Genomic DNA, 15187 nt, shown 5'->3' with positions numbered 1-15187 from the left:
AGTATTGCTATAGCTATGTATATAGCTGAATATAGTCATAGCTATATACAGCTTTGCCTTAAAGCTGTGTTATAAGAAAATTGTTTTCCATGATAAAAAAGCATGTGATAGTTGGATGGAGCTATGTCCTGGAAATACAGAGGATCAGGTAAAACTTCTCAACTTTGATGCTCTGTTCTTTCTTGAGATTGTTTCGAGTATTTAGCATATTTTAACGGAACTATATTAAAATAATACTAAGTTAAAAACAAATCAACTAACACAATTCTATAGAAACTTCGTCTATAATTAATTTTCTGATTAAGAAAATGCAATACCGGGAAATAAAATTTTCACTGTAAAATTCTGTTTTACTTCCATTGATATTTAAAAGTTTAATAAAAATTTTTTTTTGGTTAATATCAAGAGTAAACCATGAAGATGAAAATGCTGAATAAAATGTAACAAAATATAAACAAATTATTGCAGGATTACTTGCTTATTGCATAATCCTACCATAATTTGTTTGCATTTCGATATTTTGAAGAAAAAAAAAAAAATTCAGAATTTGTATCTCAGGGTTCACACTAGGTTTACCTATAGCAGGGGAAATTGTGGAAAATGTGAAAAACCTTGAAAATTTTATGTGCGAAAAATCAATCTATAGGCTTCATATTTAACATACTTTCTTTGCATTTATAATTAATATACCCACTAATGCAAAATATATCACAACTTTGGAGCAACTAATTCAAGAAAAAATTTGCTTCTTACACAAGAATTGCAATATTAGACTCTAAAAACAAATTGTGATATTGACTTTTTGAATAATTTAAATACGATTCCCCGTGCATAATTTTCAGATCTCCTGAATACGAATTGCGATGCATAGTTTTTAAATCACTTACAGAAATTCAAAATTCGATGTTTGAAATTAAAAACGTGTGAATACCAATTGCAAAATAGGATTTTTAAAACGTGTGAATACAAAAAGCGGCATTAGATTTTAAACTTGCACGAGTACAAATCTTTATATTTGGTTTTGAAAACGTGTGAATTCAAGTCATGATGTCAGGTTTTTAAATCGCCTGAATACAAATAACAAAGCGTAATCTTTTAAATCAAGTAAATACAAAAATCGATGCTTAATATTAACATCATGTGAATAAGATTAGCCATATTAGCAGATTCCGGCAATGTTCCAAATATTCAAAATGGCAAAAATCAGCCAAACCAAAACAATCTAATTGGCAGAAGAATAACGCAGGACGTAATTGGTTGAAGAATGCATGTGAACATCAAAATTTATTAATGTAAGTTTTTGATTCACGAAGACTGTGAACCAATGGTCTTGAAATATGCCGAATTTTGCGATATTTGTGCAAAACTAGCATTTTCTGCTTCTAGTTTTTTAACCCGGAAGAATGATACGAAAAACCCTGAATTCCGGGATACCCCCGAAGTACAACGCCCCTGCTATATTTCGGCTTTCAGGAGAACTCCTCCAGACACCAGTCTCATGTCCTGGCAGGTACTATAGATACGAGGAAAAGCCACTGTGAATAGGGGTGTGGGGTGAATAGTTTTGTTTTAATCTTAGCGTAGGTCGTCGTGAGTAAACCAATCGACACCTTCTTTCCTCCATTGGAAATGTGCTCTCGTTTGTAACCATCGCAGCAGACAGTCCCAGACTTTTAGTCTGGATGAGTTCCCTTTAAAGACACACAGTAAAATCACTTTTGTATAGGTGAATTGCCATGAAAGAGTTCTTCAACAGGATAATGTTCTATTAACTAATCAAAGTGATAAAAAAGTTTGGTTATCTAACCTAAATACCCAAAATTAAAATTGTCAAGAAATATAGTGAAAATGAATAAAGCGCTCGTAAAATTAGTAAAAAATAGAAATTAGTAAGATATTTTGTTTTATTAGAAATTCCTAATGTAAAAACACATGTCAATCTAATTTTGATTTTACAAGAGATGTAGTCGCATGTTTAACAAAAACATATTGTTACAAGACTCAAAATATTGCACATTCGAGTTAGAAGAATTACAAGTAATTTACACTATCAATACAGAAATAAAAAAAAAGAGAAAAGCATTTTAGACTATTTTAATGTAAAAATACAACGAAAAAAAATATATTTGAACTATTTCATAAAAATATATAACTAACAAAATAAACTTCATAATAACAAAATGCTAAATATATAAGAATGATAAACACATTATATATAATGAAAGGTTCAAAAAAATAATTTTAATTGTAAGTAAGAATCAATTCATCGAAATTTTCAGTCTATAACACGATGATGCATGATACAATTTAAAATTTTTTTTCAAAGTAAATAAATGAAAATAATTTCAGATCTTTGTATACTCCTATTAATACCATTAATATTATATTCAATATTTTATTTAACATTATTTGCTGTACTTTATATTGGGGAAAAATTATTTTTGACTAAAAGTTTTTATCCCTCTCAATATAGTCATTGTTATAGTCTAAGCTTGAAATTATTCCACAACATAAGTAACTATTTTCTCAAAAATGTACTTTAAAAAAAATATATATATATATTTTAGTACGAAAAAAAAAAAAAACATTCTAATCATAGAAAATAAATTCTTTAAAAATAACTGCATAATCTGTAAGATGATTTTAGGGTAAACAGATTATTAAACTAGACTATTAAAACTTAGCCTCCCCTAAAGTGTTTTCATTTCAGTAGCCAGAGTTGAACAAAATGTAACTGATTACAGGTAATAATAATTAACAATCACAATTTCAATTTTATATACTATTAATATTGAACCACGATTGAAAGTAACAATATGCAATCAGAATTTTAGCAGCTTAGATTTTAAAATCTAAACTATAAAGATATATCTATATATATATATATTTTTAAAGGGTGCTTACACAAACAATCAAATTATATGCAACAATGAACTATATAGAGCGTAAAGTTAATTTCTATTAAAAAAATTGCAGGAAAAACAAGAATTTTAAATAGAAAAAATAAATACAGGGTGCGTAGCCAGATTTTTCAACAAAAAATAAGCACCTTTTGAGTACTTTTCAAAAGTACTTTTTTGAGTACACTCAAAAATATTTTTTAGCACTTTCCAAAGAAAAAAAATAATTCATAATTAGGATCTGTGCAGCAAAAAAAAAAAAAAAAAGAAAGAAAGAAAAAAATAATAATTCTAGCGTTTAAAGTTCTTAATTTATAAACATAAAATCAATAAAATTAAAAAACTGAACATGATCATGATAAAATAACTAGTTTCTGATAAACATTGTAGAGAAAATTGTAAAAATCGCGCATTTTTTGTAATTTAGAACAACAATCAATACTGCAACAAAAAAAACAAAAAAAAAAAGCAAAATTTTTTTTTCCAAAGATAGAAAATTAAGCACTTTTTCAAACCCCAAATTAAATAAGCACCTTCAAAGGCTTTTAATAAAAGTAAATAAAAAATAAGCACTTTTTAAAAACGCTACACACCCTTAAATAATAATAATAATAAAAAAACAGGATAAAAATTTTATACTCATTAACCAAAATTTTATTTAATGCTTTAATAAAGATATAGAGACCAGAGCTAAAAGCACAGCAATTATGACGTAAAAGTAATTGGATGCTGTAACAGGGGTGATTGTGGGCCCAAGTCAAAATTCCGGAAAATTTCTTGAGTTAAAAAAAAAAAAAAAAACTGCTTAAATTGAAAAATTAGAAAAAAATTTAAACAAAGTTTTTTCCCTTTTTCTCAATATTTCTTAGTTTACTTAAAATATATTTAAACTTTTACACATACCTATGATGACCTGGAGAAGTAATTAAAATTTACAAATAAGTCTTTCTTTCTTGAGTTTATGATCATAACACAACTATTTACTGATAAAAAATGAATATTAATCATGAATATAAGCTTACAAAGCATCTGGCTCTCCCTTACAAACAAATAAAATAAACAGTGGTCAAGTTCCACCGTTGAAATTTTGATTTCCGGAAACTTCTGTGATCAATGATTTTTTTAAACATCAGGACCGTCGATCTCTGGAAACTTCCGGATCACTGCAAGCGAAAAATCTGGAAATCCTGATTTTTTCCGGAGCACAATCAGCCCTGCTGTAATAAACTACACTTTGTCAACTCTAACTGTACCTAATAAACAAAATGTCACCAAAAAAATTGAGAGATTTTTATTTTAACCGAGTAGAACTCTTCGTAATCTGCTTTCTGGGATATCGCTGTCATCATCTGAGCTATTAGTGTCGCTCTGACCACTGGAATTGGAAGATGTGCTGCACATAGGAGAGCATAAATATTGTAACAATGGCAGTCTGTACTTGCCACAAAAATCAACAAATTTTATGTGTTCAACTCTAGCATCAAAGTACACACCTAAAAAGAAATAATATTGTAAAACACTTGCAAAGTTATAATTCAATAGTATGCAAATAATGGAGAAAATAGTTAGTAGGATTAACTGTAAGCAGGATTAACTATAAGCGGAATTCAGCAGGATTAACTATAAGCAGAATTCACTATAAGCAGGATTAACTACAAGCGGAATTCGGCAGGATTAACTATAAGCAGAATTCACTATAAGCAGGAAACTACAAGCGGAATTCGGCAGGATTAACTATAAGTGGAAAAAATTCTTCTTGTAATTCATTTACTATGCAGCAGGGGTGATTGTGGGCCCAACTGAAAAATCCTGAGTAAAATCCGTAATGACGCATCTCAAAAAAATTTCTTTATAAATTTGAATCATTGATATTTTCAAAACATGAAATACTGAATAAATTATATGCCGTATAATTTAAATGTATAAGTTTACATTTGTCTGTAATTTAATTTATTATTCTACTATAAACAAATATTTACAAATGAAAGAGATGCCAAGTATAAATCCTAGTTCTAACATTTTTAAATAAAATATACAAGAATTTTTATACATAAATGTGATCGACAATTTCGTGAGACTTCTAGACCTTGGATTTCCGGGTCACCGGTAGCGAAACATCCGGAAATCTGGATTTTTTTCCGGAGCACAATCATCTCTGATACAGTACACAATTTTGACAATTTTTTTAAAAATTAAATGAAGCCAAACAAATTATATAATGCTATAATCCAAGAGGAGAGTTGATTTATAATAAAATTTTGGTTAGCTCTTCAATTTGTACAAAAATTGGAAATGAATGTTAGAATTTGTTATAAGTAGAAACAAGTTAAATGAGCAATTTATATAATGCAATGCTTTTCTTGTAAAAACTATTAAATCATATATGATAACACACACAGTAATCTTCTGGTGTAATTTTTTAGCTCATAAAACATAGTTTTTGCATAATGCTATCAGTGTAGTTGCTATTATTTTCTTAAAAAACTGATAGAACAAAAAAATACAATGTTAGTAAAATTTTAATAATAATTTTTATCTATAAAATAATTATTTTATAGATAAAATAAAATATTAAATTCTGTAGAAGCTACTTGCTTCAAATATATTTATCAAGATGAATTAGGTCACATATTAGTCTAAATTCTTTGGCTTAGGTGCCCACTTATTTGACAGAATTTAAAAAAATTTTCATTAGGTTTTTTGAAAGATTCATATGTGAGCATAAAATTATAAATTTTATCAAATCAAGGCCATTAAATCCAAGACTTTTCAATTTATTACGGAAAGTATGGGAAGTTTAAAACACTACTGTTGCGTACTAAGTTTTTTTTGGTTATTTCATGGCAAAATGTTGGCAAGATTTTACAAATTAAAAGATTAAAGAATTTTCTGGTCCGAACACGTACCTCAATTGGCACGAAAATTAAATGACACAGTTTCGATCCAGTAAGATATTCCTACCACTTTCAATGAGCGTAACACATCGCTGCAAGGGACAAGTATTATTATTTTCATGGTACAAATTAAAATGGACACCACTCAAATTGAAATTTTGATCAAAATCAGATTGCAAGTATTGAATACTTTCCTCATTTGTAAATTAGTTTAGCAGACTATAACAATAATCTTGATAAAAACATAAATCAATCAGATCAGCAAAAAATTTTTATTTAATATTTTTCAGTTTAAAAAAAAAAAAAAAAAAAAATGGATCTTGAATTTAAAACCTTTTTCAAGACAGCAACATCACCGAATTTCATACAAAAGAAAGAGAACAACTTGTGAATGATACTTTAGTGAAAGATCTTTGTGTGCTACAGCAAAAACAAAATACAGCTTGGATGCCGAAGATAACGTTATATTGAAGATTTCAACAACTATTCCAGACTTTAAAATACTTGGCAATAAAAACTATCACAGCAAATTTTCTTTTCATTAATTTGTTATAATTTAAAATTTGTCATGATTTTTTATTCATAGAAAAAACCTATTTACTACCTTGCCATTAATTAACTTATTAACCAAACGACGGTTCGGCATGTAAAAAGTCGTATTTTAACCTAGTCTTCTCCGCATAGCAAAACAAGTTTTTCCAAGTTATTATATAGGAAATGGTAGATAGGGGAGAAACACACACACATTCTCCCAATTTTTGCTAAACCGCCAGTGGGTTATGATGTTTGACTTGTGATAAAATAAAGATGTAATAACAATTGTGTAAATTTTAATGGGATAAAGCTTCGATAATATAATTCTTTTTTTTTTTTTTTGGAGCAATAAAAAAAATTTGAATTTCACTTTACAAAATATTAAATCTTAATATGTATTATAATAGTTTATTTTAAAATTTTGGTTCTTGCTTAAACCCTATAAATTTTCTTTAATTAAAATACTTAGTTCAAATTTATATTACTCATTAAAATAGGTATATATGTAGTTATTTTACACATTTATTCTGCGAGCATTATAGACTATTCTTTTTTATTTGAGTTTATACAGTGTTTTCACTATAGCGCAAGAAAGCGAGAATCATATTTTTTTCTTTTCTCACATTAAAAAATGATTACCGCGAGAAATTTGCTTATTCTATAAATCAATTTCAAAATTCTGAGTTTATTAAAGAATGATTAATTTGAAATACATACCACCACATTTAGGATTAACACACCTACAAGCACTTTTCAAATAAAGAGCCAAACTACGAGGCAACTCTCTGTCTTTGTAAGGAACTTTAAATAATTTTATACTCCTGGCGGCTAGTTCTTGTAAAGAAGGAGGATCATTGGTCATTTCTTGGACAAACCTCACCACAAGTGGATTGTCTCTTAGGCTTAACTGGAAGAAAAAATATCACCAATTAGAACTAAAATAAATAAATAAATTGCAGTCACATGAATTAAATTTATGAAAGATAACAGCTTAGTAGGGAGACTTAGAATATAAAAAGTCTACACTTTAACTAGATTTTTATAACATATTTCCTTTTAAATATGATACATGAAAGAAATATGCACTTTTCGCAAACAGAAACATTAGATTATTTAATTACTAAACAATCTTTTCATCCCTTGTGGCAGAATTTCTTCAGGCTTTCTGCAACAAGCCTGGCATTAATATATATTTCTCCTTAAGATTCTTTCAATTATAACAATTACTAATTTAAAGTAACAGAAATGTTGTATTTTCAGAAGAAAGTATAAGAATAAAAATGTACAAAAAATTTTAAATTGCAAAAGTAATATTTTTTCTTAAATTCAAATATTATAGGCAATATGCTCGCATTTTGTAGGTGGAAAAATACAATTTCGAATTTTGTAAATCATTACACAAATTAAAATCCGTAAAAAAATTAAACGATGATAAATTAAAATTCTTAAATAAATTACAAATCAGAAAATCTGTGCAGAACTCTCAAAATAAAGATCAGGAATAACTCACATAGGATTCTTTAAAAAATAAAAATAAAAACTTTTTTTAGAAAAATTATGCAGAAAGGAAAACCAAAATTTTCCCCTTTCCAAATGAAAAATCTTTCTGCAAAAATATCCCAAAATTCTGCCATGGGGTTTTTATCCTAGCTATTTCAACATAAAATAAAAAAACTTATTTAAAAAAAGAAAAAAATTACTCGTTTTTTTATTTAATAAACCTTTTTTTCACCATGCTCTATTCCATAACTGACCCGAATGACATAACCACTGAAGTATATTTTTTTTATTTTATTTTATACAATCAGTTAATTGCTTTGACTAATTTTAATTAATAATAACCTAATTGAGAGAAATATTTAAATGAGCATAATTTTATATAATGTGATTTCTATTAAACATAAGTTAATCAAGTCAGTCAAGTTAATTCCCAACTTTAGTTTCAATAGTAGTAGTAATTTAATTTTATTTCTATTTAATCTTTTTTTTTTCATAAATCAATTAAAAATATTATAGGTTTTATAAGGACAAAAAAAATACAGAAAAACTGTTTGAATCAGCAGATTTTTTGTTCCTTTGACGGCAGGGAAAAAAGAAAAAAAGATTAAAGAGTGGTTACAGAATTTCAAAGCTAGTACAACAACCTTGAATTAGATAAAAGGTATGAACAAATTCACAAAAAACATAAGAAAATATGGTTAAAATAAAAGTAACATTTTTGTAAACATCAAACTTTAGCATTAGGAAAAGCAAACTTTGCTTATTTCCTTTTAAAATTATCTAAGTCTTCAAATAGAATTTTAACTGGATTACAAGTATGCATAAGATTACAACAAATAAAATAAATAAAAGAAAAAATTTAAAATAAAAGAATGATACTTTAAAAAACTATTTTGAGCATAGTTAATTTATTACATAATATATTATTTGCTTAAATCCGAAGTGAAGGTTGTTAAGATTCTGAAATCAAAAACTATTAAAATAAAACAGAAGCTTGAGGTATTTTTTCACTCATTCAACATTTAAATTAAAATTTTTACATAAAAAAAAAATTATTTTACCTAAGTTAATACCAGTTTACTTAAACTCTACACACAATTCGAGATTTAAAAAAAAAAAAAATTCTATTGATGATTTCTTTGTTATTGCAAAAAATGATTCTGCTGAATCTCGATTTACCTATTTTCTTTAATTTAATTTAGCTATTAGTTTTGGAAAATGTCTTGCTTTATCTTATTCAGCCTTTGATTAATAAAAAGACAAAATTTCGTCAAAATATATGGAGAACTTTTACTCCTTGGTTTACAGAATAAAAAGTAGCAACTTTCAGCAAAAGAATGTACAAAAAGGTTAAAATTACGAAACACTTACAAAAAGGTTAAAATTATCAATACATAAAATATTATATATATATATGATTGAATTAAACAGTAAAACTGATCATAGAAACCTTTAACTAAAATGACAAAACAAATAAATTTACTTAAATTAATAAAGATTTCCTACCAAGTCATACAGAAAAATCATAATTGCCAATTGCAGATTTTAATCTGTGTAATATTTTAAAGTTTTATTTCACGATTTTAATAGCATGAGTCAACATTTTCAGACATGTAACGGAAAAATAATACTTAAAAAAATTTGAAAAAGTAGAAATCACAACTCTAGAATAATATTATATTGGGATTGAATCAGGTTCCAATCAGGGTCGGCATTTTGGATGTCCTAAACTGGGTTTGGACAGAACATGCAGGTTTTACTGTCTTAAACTGACTAAAACTGTCTTAAAGTGTCTAAAACTTTGAACATTAGTAAAAAGATTATATGTGTAAACAATGTACACATAATAATTACATATATTAATAAATATTTGTTACTTTTTATACTATTTACTTTAAATTATTAAAAGAAGAAAAATAATATAATATAATAGGAAAAGATTAATAACATTTGAAGCTGCACAACTTATTGGATAACAAAACTGAAAACCTTATCCATAAAATACTGCTAAATTATGCTTTTGTATAAGGATAAATTATGCGAAATTAAAAATTATAAAACATTTATTTTAATAAAGCAAAAACTTGTCTTCATTTTGTTTCTTGTTCAAAAATTAACCATTATTTTTTTAAACATTTTTTGGTTTAAACCGTGGATTAACCTATTCAGACCATGCCAACTCTGAGTTCCATTAATAATTAGAGTTTTTCAATACTTTATAAGCAAATCCAAATAAATAATAATTAGCATTAATTATTACTTCAACCAGTCCTTTTAGTGTAACAATTTCAGGAGGTAATGTGGTAAGTTGGTTTTTATGCAAGGAAAGAGATCGTAACCGTCTCAAACATGATATAGTTGATGGAAGGCTCTGCAGTTGATTTTCACATAAAACAAGAGATCTTAAATGATGAAGACGACCCATTTCTGCTGGAATATCTTTAAGACTATTTCCTCCTAGATACAGAATTTCCAACCTAAACATAATCAAAACAATTAAAAAGACTGAATAAAAAGTTTAATGTTAGTGTACAAAAAAATTAAATGAAAGTTAAGTTAAATTAATGTACAGTACAGAACCCGTTATCCGGAAATCAGAAAACCGGAAAACCAAAAAACCGGAACGAAATTCGATAAATTTTCTCGCCATTTTTTTTAAAAAATTTTTTTTTCCCTCATAAGATTTTACGATTTTTTTTTCTTTTTTTAACGATGTTTACCTTACCATCATTTGGAAATAATCATTGGTGTATTACTTCAGCGTTTTTTCTTATTTTTAAGATTATTTCCAATTTTTTTTTTTTTTTTTTAGTTGGGTTCAACAATAAAAAAACGGCTTTTTGTAGCGATTCAGAAAACCGGAAAAATCAGTTATCCGGAATAGCGATGGTCCCGACCGTTCCGGATAATCGGTTCCCCACTGTATTAAAATTTGTTTGCTCAATACAATCTTTAAACTGATTAAAAAAGCAACTAAACTCTGCATGGATTTACGATGATGTTGGCACAAACGGAGCGTTGTAATAATATTACAAACTGAGAATATGCGTAACCAAGGCATGAGAATATTAGCAATAACTAAGCAATAAAAGATATAGAGATTTTAAAAAACCAGTCATAGCAATGATAGCTAAAAAAATGATCAAAATACAATATATATATGCATGGTGGAATTAGTGCAAGTTTCGAGCATCAAGTAAAATATTAATCCATTAAGGCTCACTGTCCTCAATTGAGGACAGTCAATAAAACATTATCTAAATTTTTTATTTTTATTTTAAAAAAAATTTTTCTCTTCTGGGAAGATAGTTGGCAGCACTATGAACACATCCGCAATATTTTTATTAAATATGCTGCAATATTTGGTTTGTTATTTGAATCACCATCTTGTGATTTTTCTAGCCTCATACAAGCCTCTTCTTTGAATTCAGTCATATCAAGTAAAATAAAGGCAAATTATTTTATTTATTACAGTTTTTCTCTTAAGAGTATATTTCAACATATAAATCTAAATTAATTTTTTACTGCTTCTTTTCTATTTATATAACATTACATTTAACTGTCCTCAATTGAGGACACTGGACATTTCAGACAAATTTTGAAGAATTTTCCAGAATTTGTTTTTATTCATTTAACTATGCATACGTGTTTGTATTTTGATAGAGTAAGTGAAATATAGAATTAGCAGACATTTTTAAATATTATTTCCTTTATTTTAGTAAATTATTTCACCTAGTAAGTGTTTTTCAAATCTTCGTATTTTTCTTTAACAATTCAATGCAATACTATATCCCGTAAATTTCTTACAATCAGATGGGATTCCTTACAATAGCTCAGGAATATTTGTTCTCGAACAAATTTAGGCAGTTATCATTTCAATTCCTCCTGAGGTTGATGAACAGGATTCGGATGGAATGACAATAAATCAATTACATTTGCAACAAATTTCGGATAAACAAATTCTGTGGGGGCAAACAATGTGGTGGTGTAAGGTGCAAAAGGAAAGAGTACCTGTGCCGCAATAAGAAATCATACGCGAGTACAACACTTTCATGGGGGGGGGGGGGATCAACATACCTGTTTCTTAGAAAGGCACACTAAATCAATAAGGGGCAAAAATGGAATTGGCGTTTATTTACAAGAATGATAGACATGCAGGTAGTGAATGCTTACATTTTGTATAAAATTCTTAAAAAAAAAAAAAAAAAGAGAGTAAGGAGCATATTTCAATCAAGTATGTTCGAAGTGAGATTGTCGTAGCATATTTGAAAAAAAAGGCCAGTTAGATCGAGTAGACGGCAAATGAAAAAATCAACCTCTGCTGCTGCAGTGAATACGATCCTATTGGACATACAACAGCAAAAAGGGAGAGGCAAAGACATCAGATGGAAAATTGTACTTCAAATGCACGAATAAGAAATGCAAAGTAACTTAATTCATACTTTGTTTTCCTAAGTTTCAAAGTAAATTGAGCAATTATTTAGTATATATTTCAGTGCATATTTTAAATGCTTTCATATACCAAATATTTTATGTATTTTTAATTATTTTATGTACTTAAGTATTTATATACGCTTTAATAAATATACTAAATATCTATCTATATTTATGTACCTATAATAAAATTACATGGCATTATCTATTTACTTGGATCAGTTATCTTCATATTGATCCTTTTTAGTAATTCAAAAATTAAGAAAAATAATGCTAATAATAATGCTTGCAAACATTATCAAAGCGTAAAGTTATATTTAGTTTTAAGGAGTGATGCAATTTATACCTATTTTATACTAAAAATAAATAGATAATTAAAATAAGAACTAACTATAATATTTGTATACTTATCCAAGAGAGATCATTTTATCACTGGAATGCGCAGTGGAAAGTTAATACAGAATATGCTTAAATACGTAAATACAGAATATATAAAAAAAAAATAATAAAAAAAGTAGAGTGACAAATATATTACATTGATTTACTAATTCTTTAACTACAAATTTGCATATTTTGAAAGTAATGTCATGAAGAACAAAAATCTTTCAAAAAATTTCACAGAAAAGAAAACAAAATATTTTGGCTTCCAAATAAAAATTCTTTCTGCTAAAAGAGCCAATGTTGCTGTGATTCTGCCACAGAGTCTTTAAGGCACCAAAGTTGTTAGTGTTTAATTTCTGAAAAGTATAAGTACATTCTACAAAAAAAAAAATTTAAATATTCTTAAAATTTATTTCACGCTTTCTCTTTTCCGCTGAGGTACTTTTAAAATTTCTTCAAAGTAATTACAAAAATTATGAAAAATAAACAGAAACAAACATTAATATGAAAATTAAAATCGAAGGTATGCAAGGAAGACTAAAAGAGCCATACTGATAACTATGAGATAAAAATCAATAAAATCCAGAGTTCATGATAAAAATGAAAGAATTCAACAAATCTTTAATTTTAAAATGACAAAATAATTTGTATTACTTTACACAAACACTTATTTTAATACCAATCAGACAAATAATTTCAGATGGAATAACTTACCTCATAGATTTATTTTTTAAAAAAAGGAAAACACTAAATTTAATTTTAATGTAGCTTTCTTTTTTAAACATCAGAGTATTTCTTTTTACTATTGCATAAAGTTTGAAGATTAAAAAAATACAAAATAAAGTGTGGTTTCGAAGATTTTGCTTTAAAGTTAAGAATAGGTAAAAATTTTAAATCCTAGATTTTGTAACATTCTTTTTCTTTACTGTTTTATTATATATATATATATATATATATATATATATATATATATATATATATATATATATATATATATATATATATATATATATATATATATATATATATATAAGGCATTAAACTTTCATTTTCTTCTTTATAGCATTCTGAAAAGTCTAAAAATATAAGATATTTAAAATGCCTTCCACAAGTGCTTAAAATTAAAACAATTCATTAATGAAATCTTGCCAATTCAAACCTATTAATGCAGCAATATACTAAGAGTATATTAACATTAACAATATAAAATGTACACTAACTCAAAATTTCTTAGCCTTGTATATTTTATATTCAACAATATTTTTTAAAAAAAACTTTTATTAATCAATGATAAGAAAAAGAAAATTCTTTATCAAAAAGAAAGTAAATTTAAATTATTTAACCCTGTTGAAAAAGACATTAAGCATTTGAATATGATTCATCAAATTTTAAATTAACATATTTTATTTTATGCATCAAATTCATGTATTGGTAAAAATATAAATAATATATCTTATTTACAAATTAAGAGAAGTACTACAAAAAAAAAAAAGAAAAAATAGTGCAATCAAAATAAGATTATTCATCATGCATTAATTAACAATAAATAATTTTGATAATTTAGAATATTGTAAATAAAGTAAAAAAAGGTATTTTAAGTTTACATTTTTTCAACTTCATTCCTTATATAAAAAAAGAAAAAAATAATTGATAAATAAAAAAAGCCTCAGTTTTTAACCAATACAATGCGTTTAAATTTAATGTCCAATATAATTACAAATCACTGAATTTATCTTAGAGAAGAAACTAAAAATATGAACGTACTTTACATAGGAATGAAGAAATAAAGAGCAACATTACTTTTCAAGCTTCCAGATATCTCTAGGCAAATCTTCTAACTGATTACTACCCATGTATAATGATTTCAAGCTTTGAATGTCTATAATTTCTGGAGGTATCGTTTTAAATTGGTTTCCACTCAAATTCAATTCTTCTAGATGAGGTAGAGAACCTAGTTTCTTTGGTAAGGAATAATCACCAAGAAAATTGTTCCGAGCGATTAATATATTCAGGTGTTTTAATTCGAATATAGCTTCATTTATTTCCGATAGATAATTATTACTCAAGTCAATGTGTCGTAAATTTTTAAATTTGTAGATATTTTCGGGAATAAAATCCAGTCTATTGTGTTGAATGTACATAAAATGTACTTCTCTCTTTTCATCTTTATCTCTTTCTTCAGGTTTTTTGAATATTTCGAAATTTTGATGAAGAGTTATTCCATCCAAATTCAAGTATGAAAGATCTAATGAGAATTCATTAGCATGATTATGATAGTAAGACCAATTAGTTACATCTTCATTATTACGTAAGGAGAGAGGTGAAAGTTCCTCAGGTTTGCTTTCATCACGAACTTGTTCTTTCTTGTATCCTTCAGCCATTTTATATTATATGAGGATTATAAGTAGATTTAAGAGAATAAAATTTAAAACATGATGTGGATCTCACTAGTTGAGATACATTTTTGTAGTGATTAAAAATTTTAAGGACAATTAAATTGCCTTTTATTTATCAAATGATTTTCAAGAAGGGACCAGTTACAGT

The 15187-nt window shown here is 26.6% G+C and overlaps 1 protein-coding gene and 1 long non-coding RNA gene across 2 annotated transcripts in view; both read right to left on the bottom strand.

The window, feature by feature from the left end:
* Positions 1-1886: 1886 nt before the first annotated feature.
* On the bottom strand, positions 1887-15181 carry LOC107440717 (leucine-rich repeat-containing protein 58). Its single transcript, XM_016053745.5, has 4 exons — positions 14444-15181; positions 10089-10305; positions 7046-7235; positions 1887-4393 (listed from the first exon to the last, which is right to left on the bottom strand). The coding sequence occupies exons 1-4, from the start codon at positions 15022-15024 to the stop codon at positions 4197-4199; spliced, it is 1185 nt and encodes a 394-aa protein (XP_015909231.1). The 5' UTR covers positions 15025-15181; the 3' UTR covers positions 1887-4196.
* LOC147806565 (uncharacterized) overlaps positions 2887-15187 on the bottom strand; it is a 394172-nt gene continuing 381871 nt past the window's right edge. The window contains exon 2 of the long non-coding RNA XR_015435972.1: positions 2887-3049. This is a non-coding gene — a long non-coding RNA (uncharacterized LOC147806565). The remainder of the gene's footprint in view (positions 3050-15187) is intronic.

The sequence above is a fragment of the Parasteatoda tepidariorum genome, chromosome 8, assembly GCF_982258835.1.
Source record: "Parasteatoda tepidariorum strain Cologne lab strain chromosome 8, Ptep-v5.0, whole genome shotgun sequence".
Lineage (NCBI taxonomy): Eukaryota > Metazoa > Arthropoda > Arachnida > Araneae > Theridiidae > Parasteatoda > Parasteatoda tepidariorum.
This window is presented reverse-complemented; position numbering and strand designations above follow the sequence as displayed.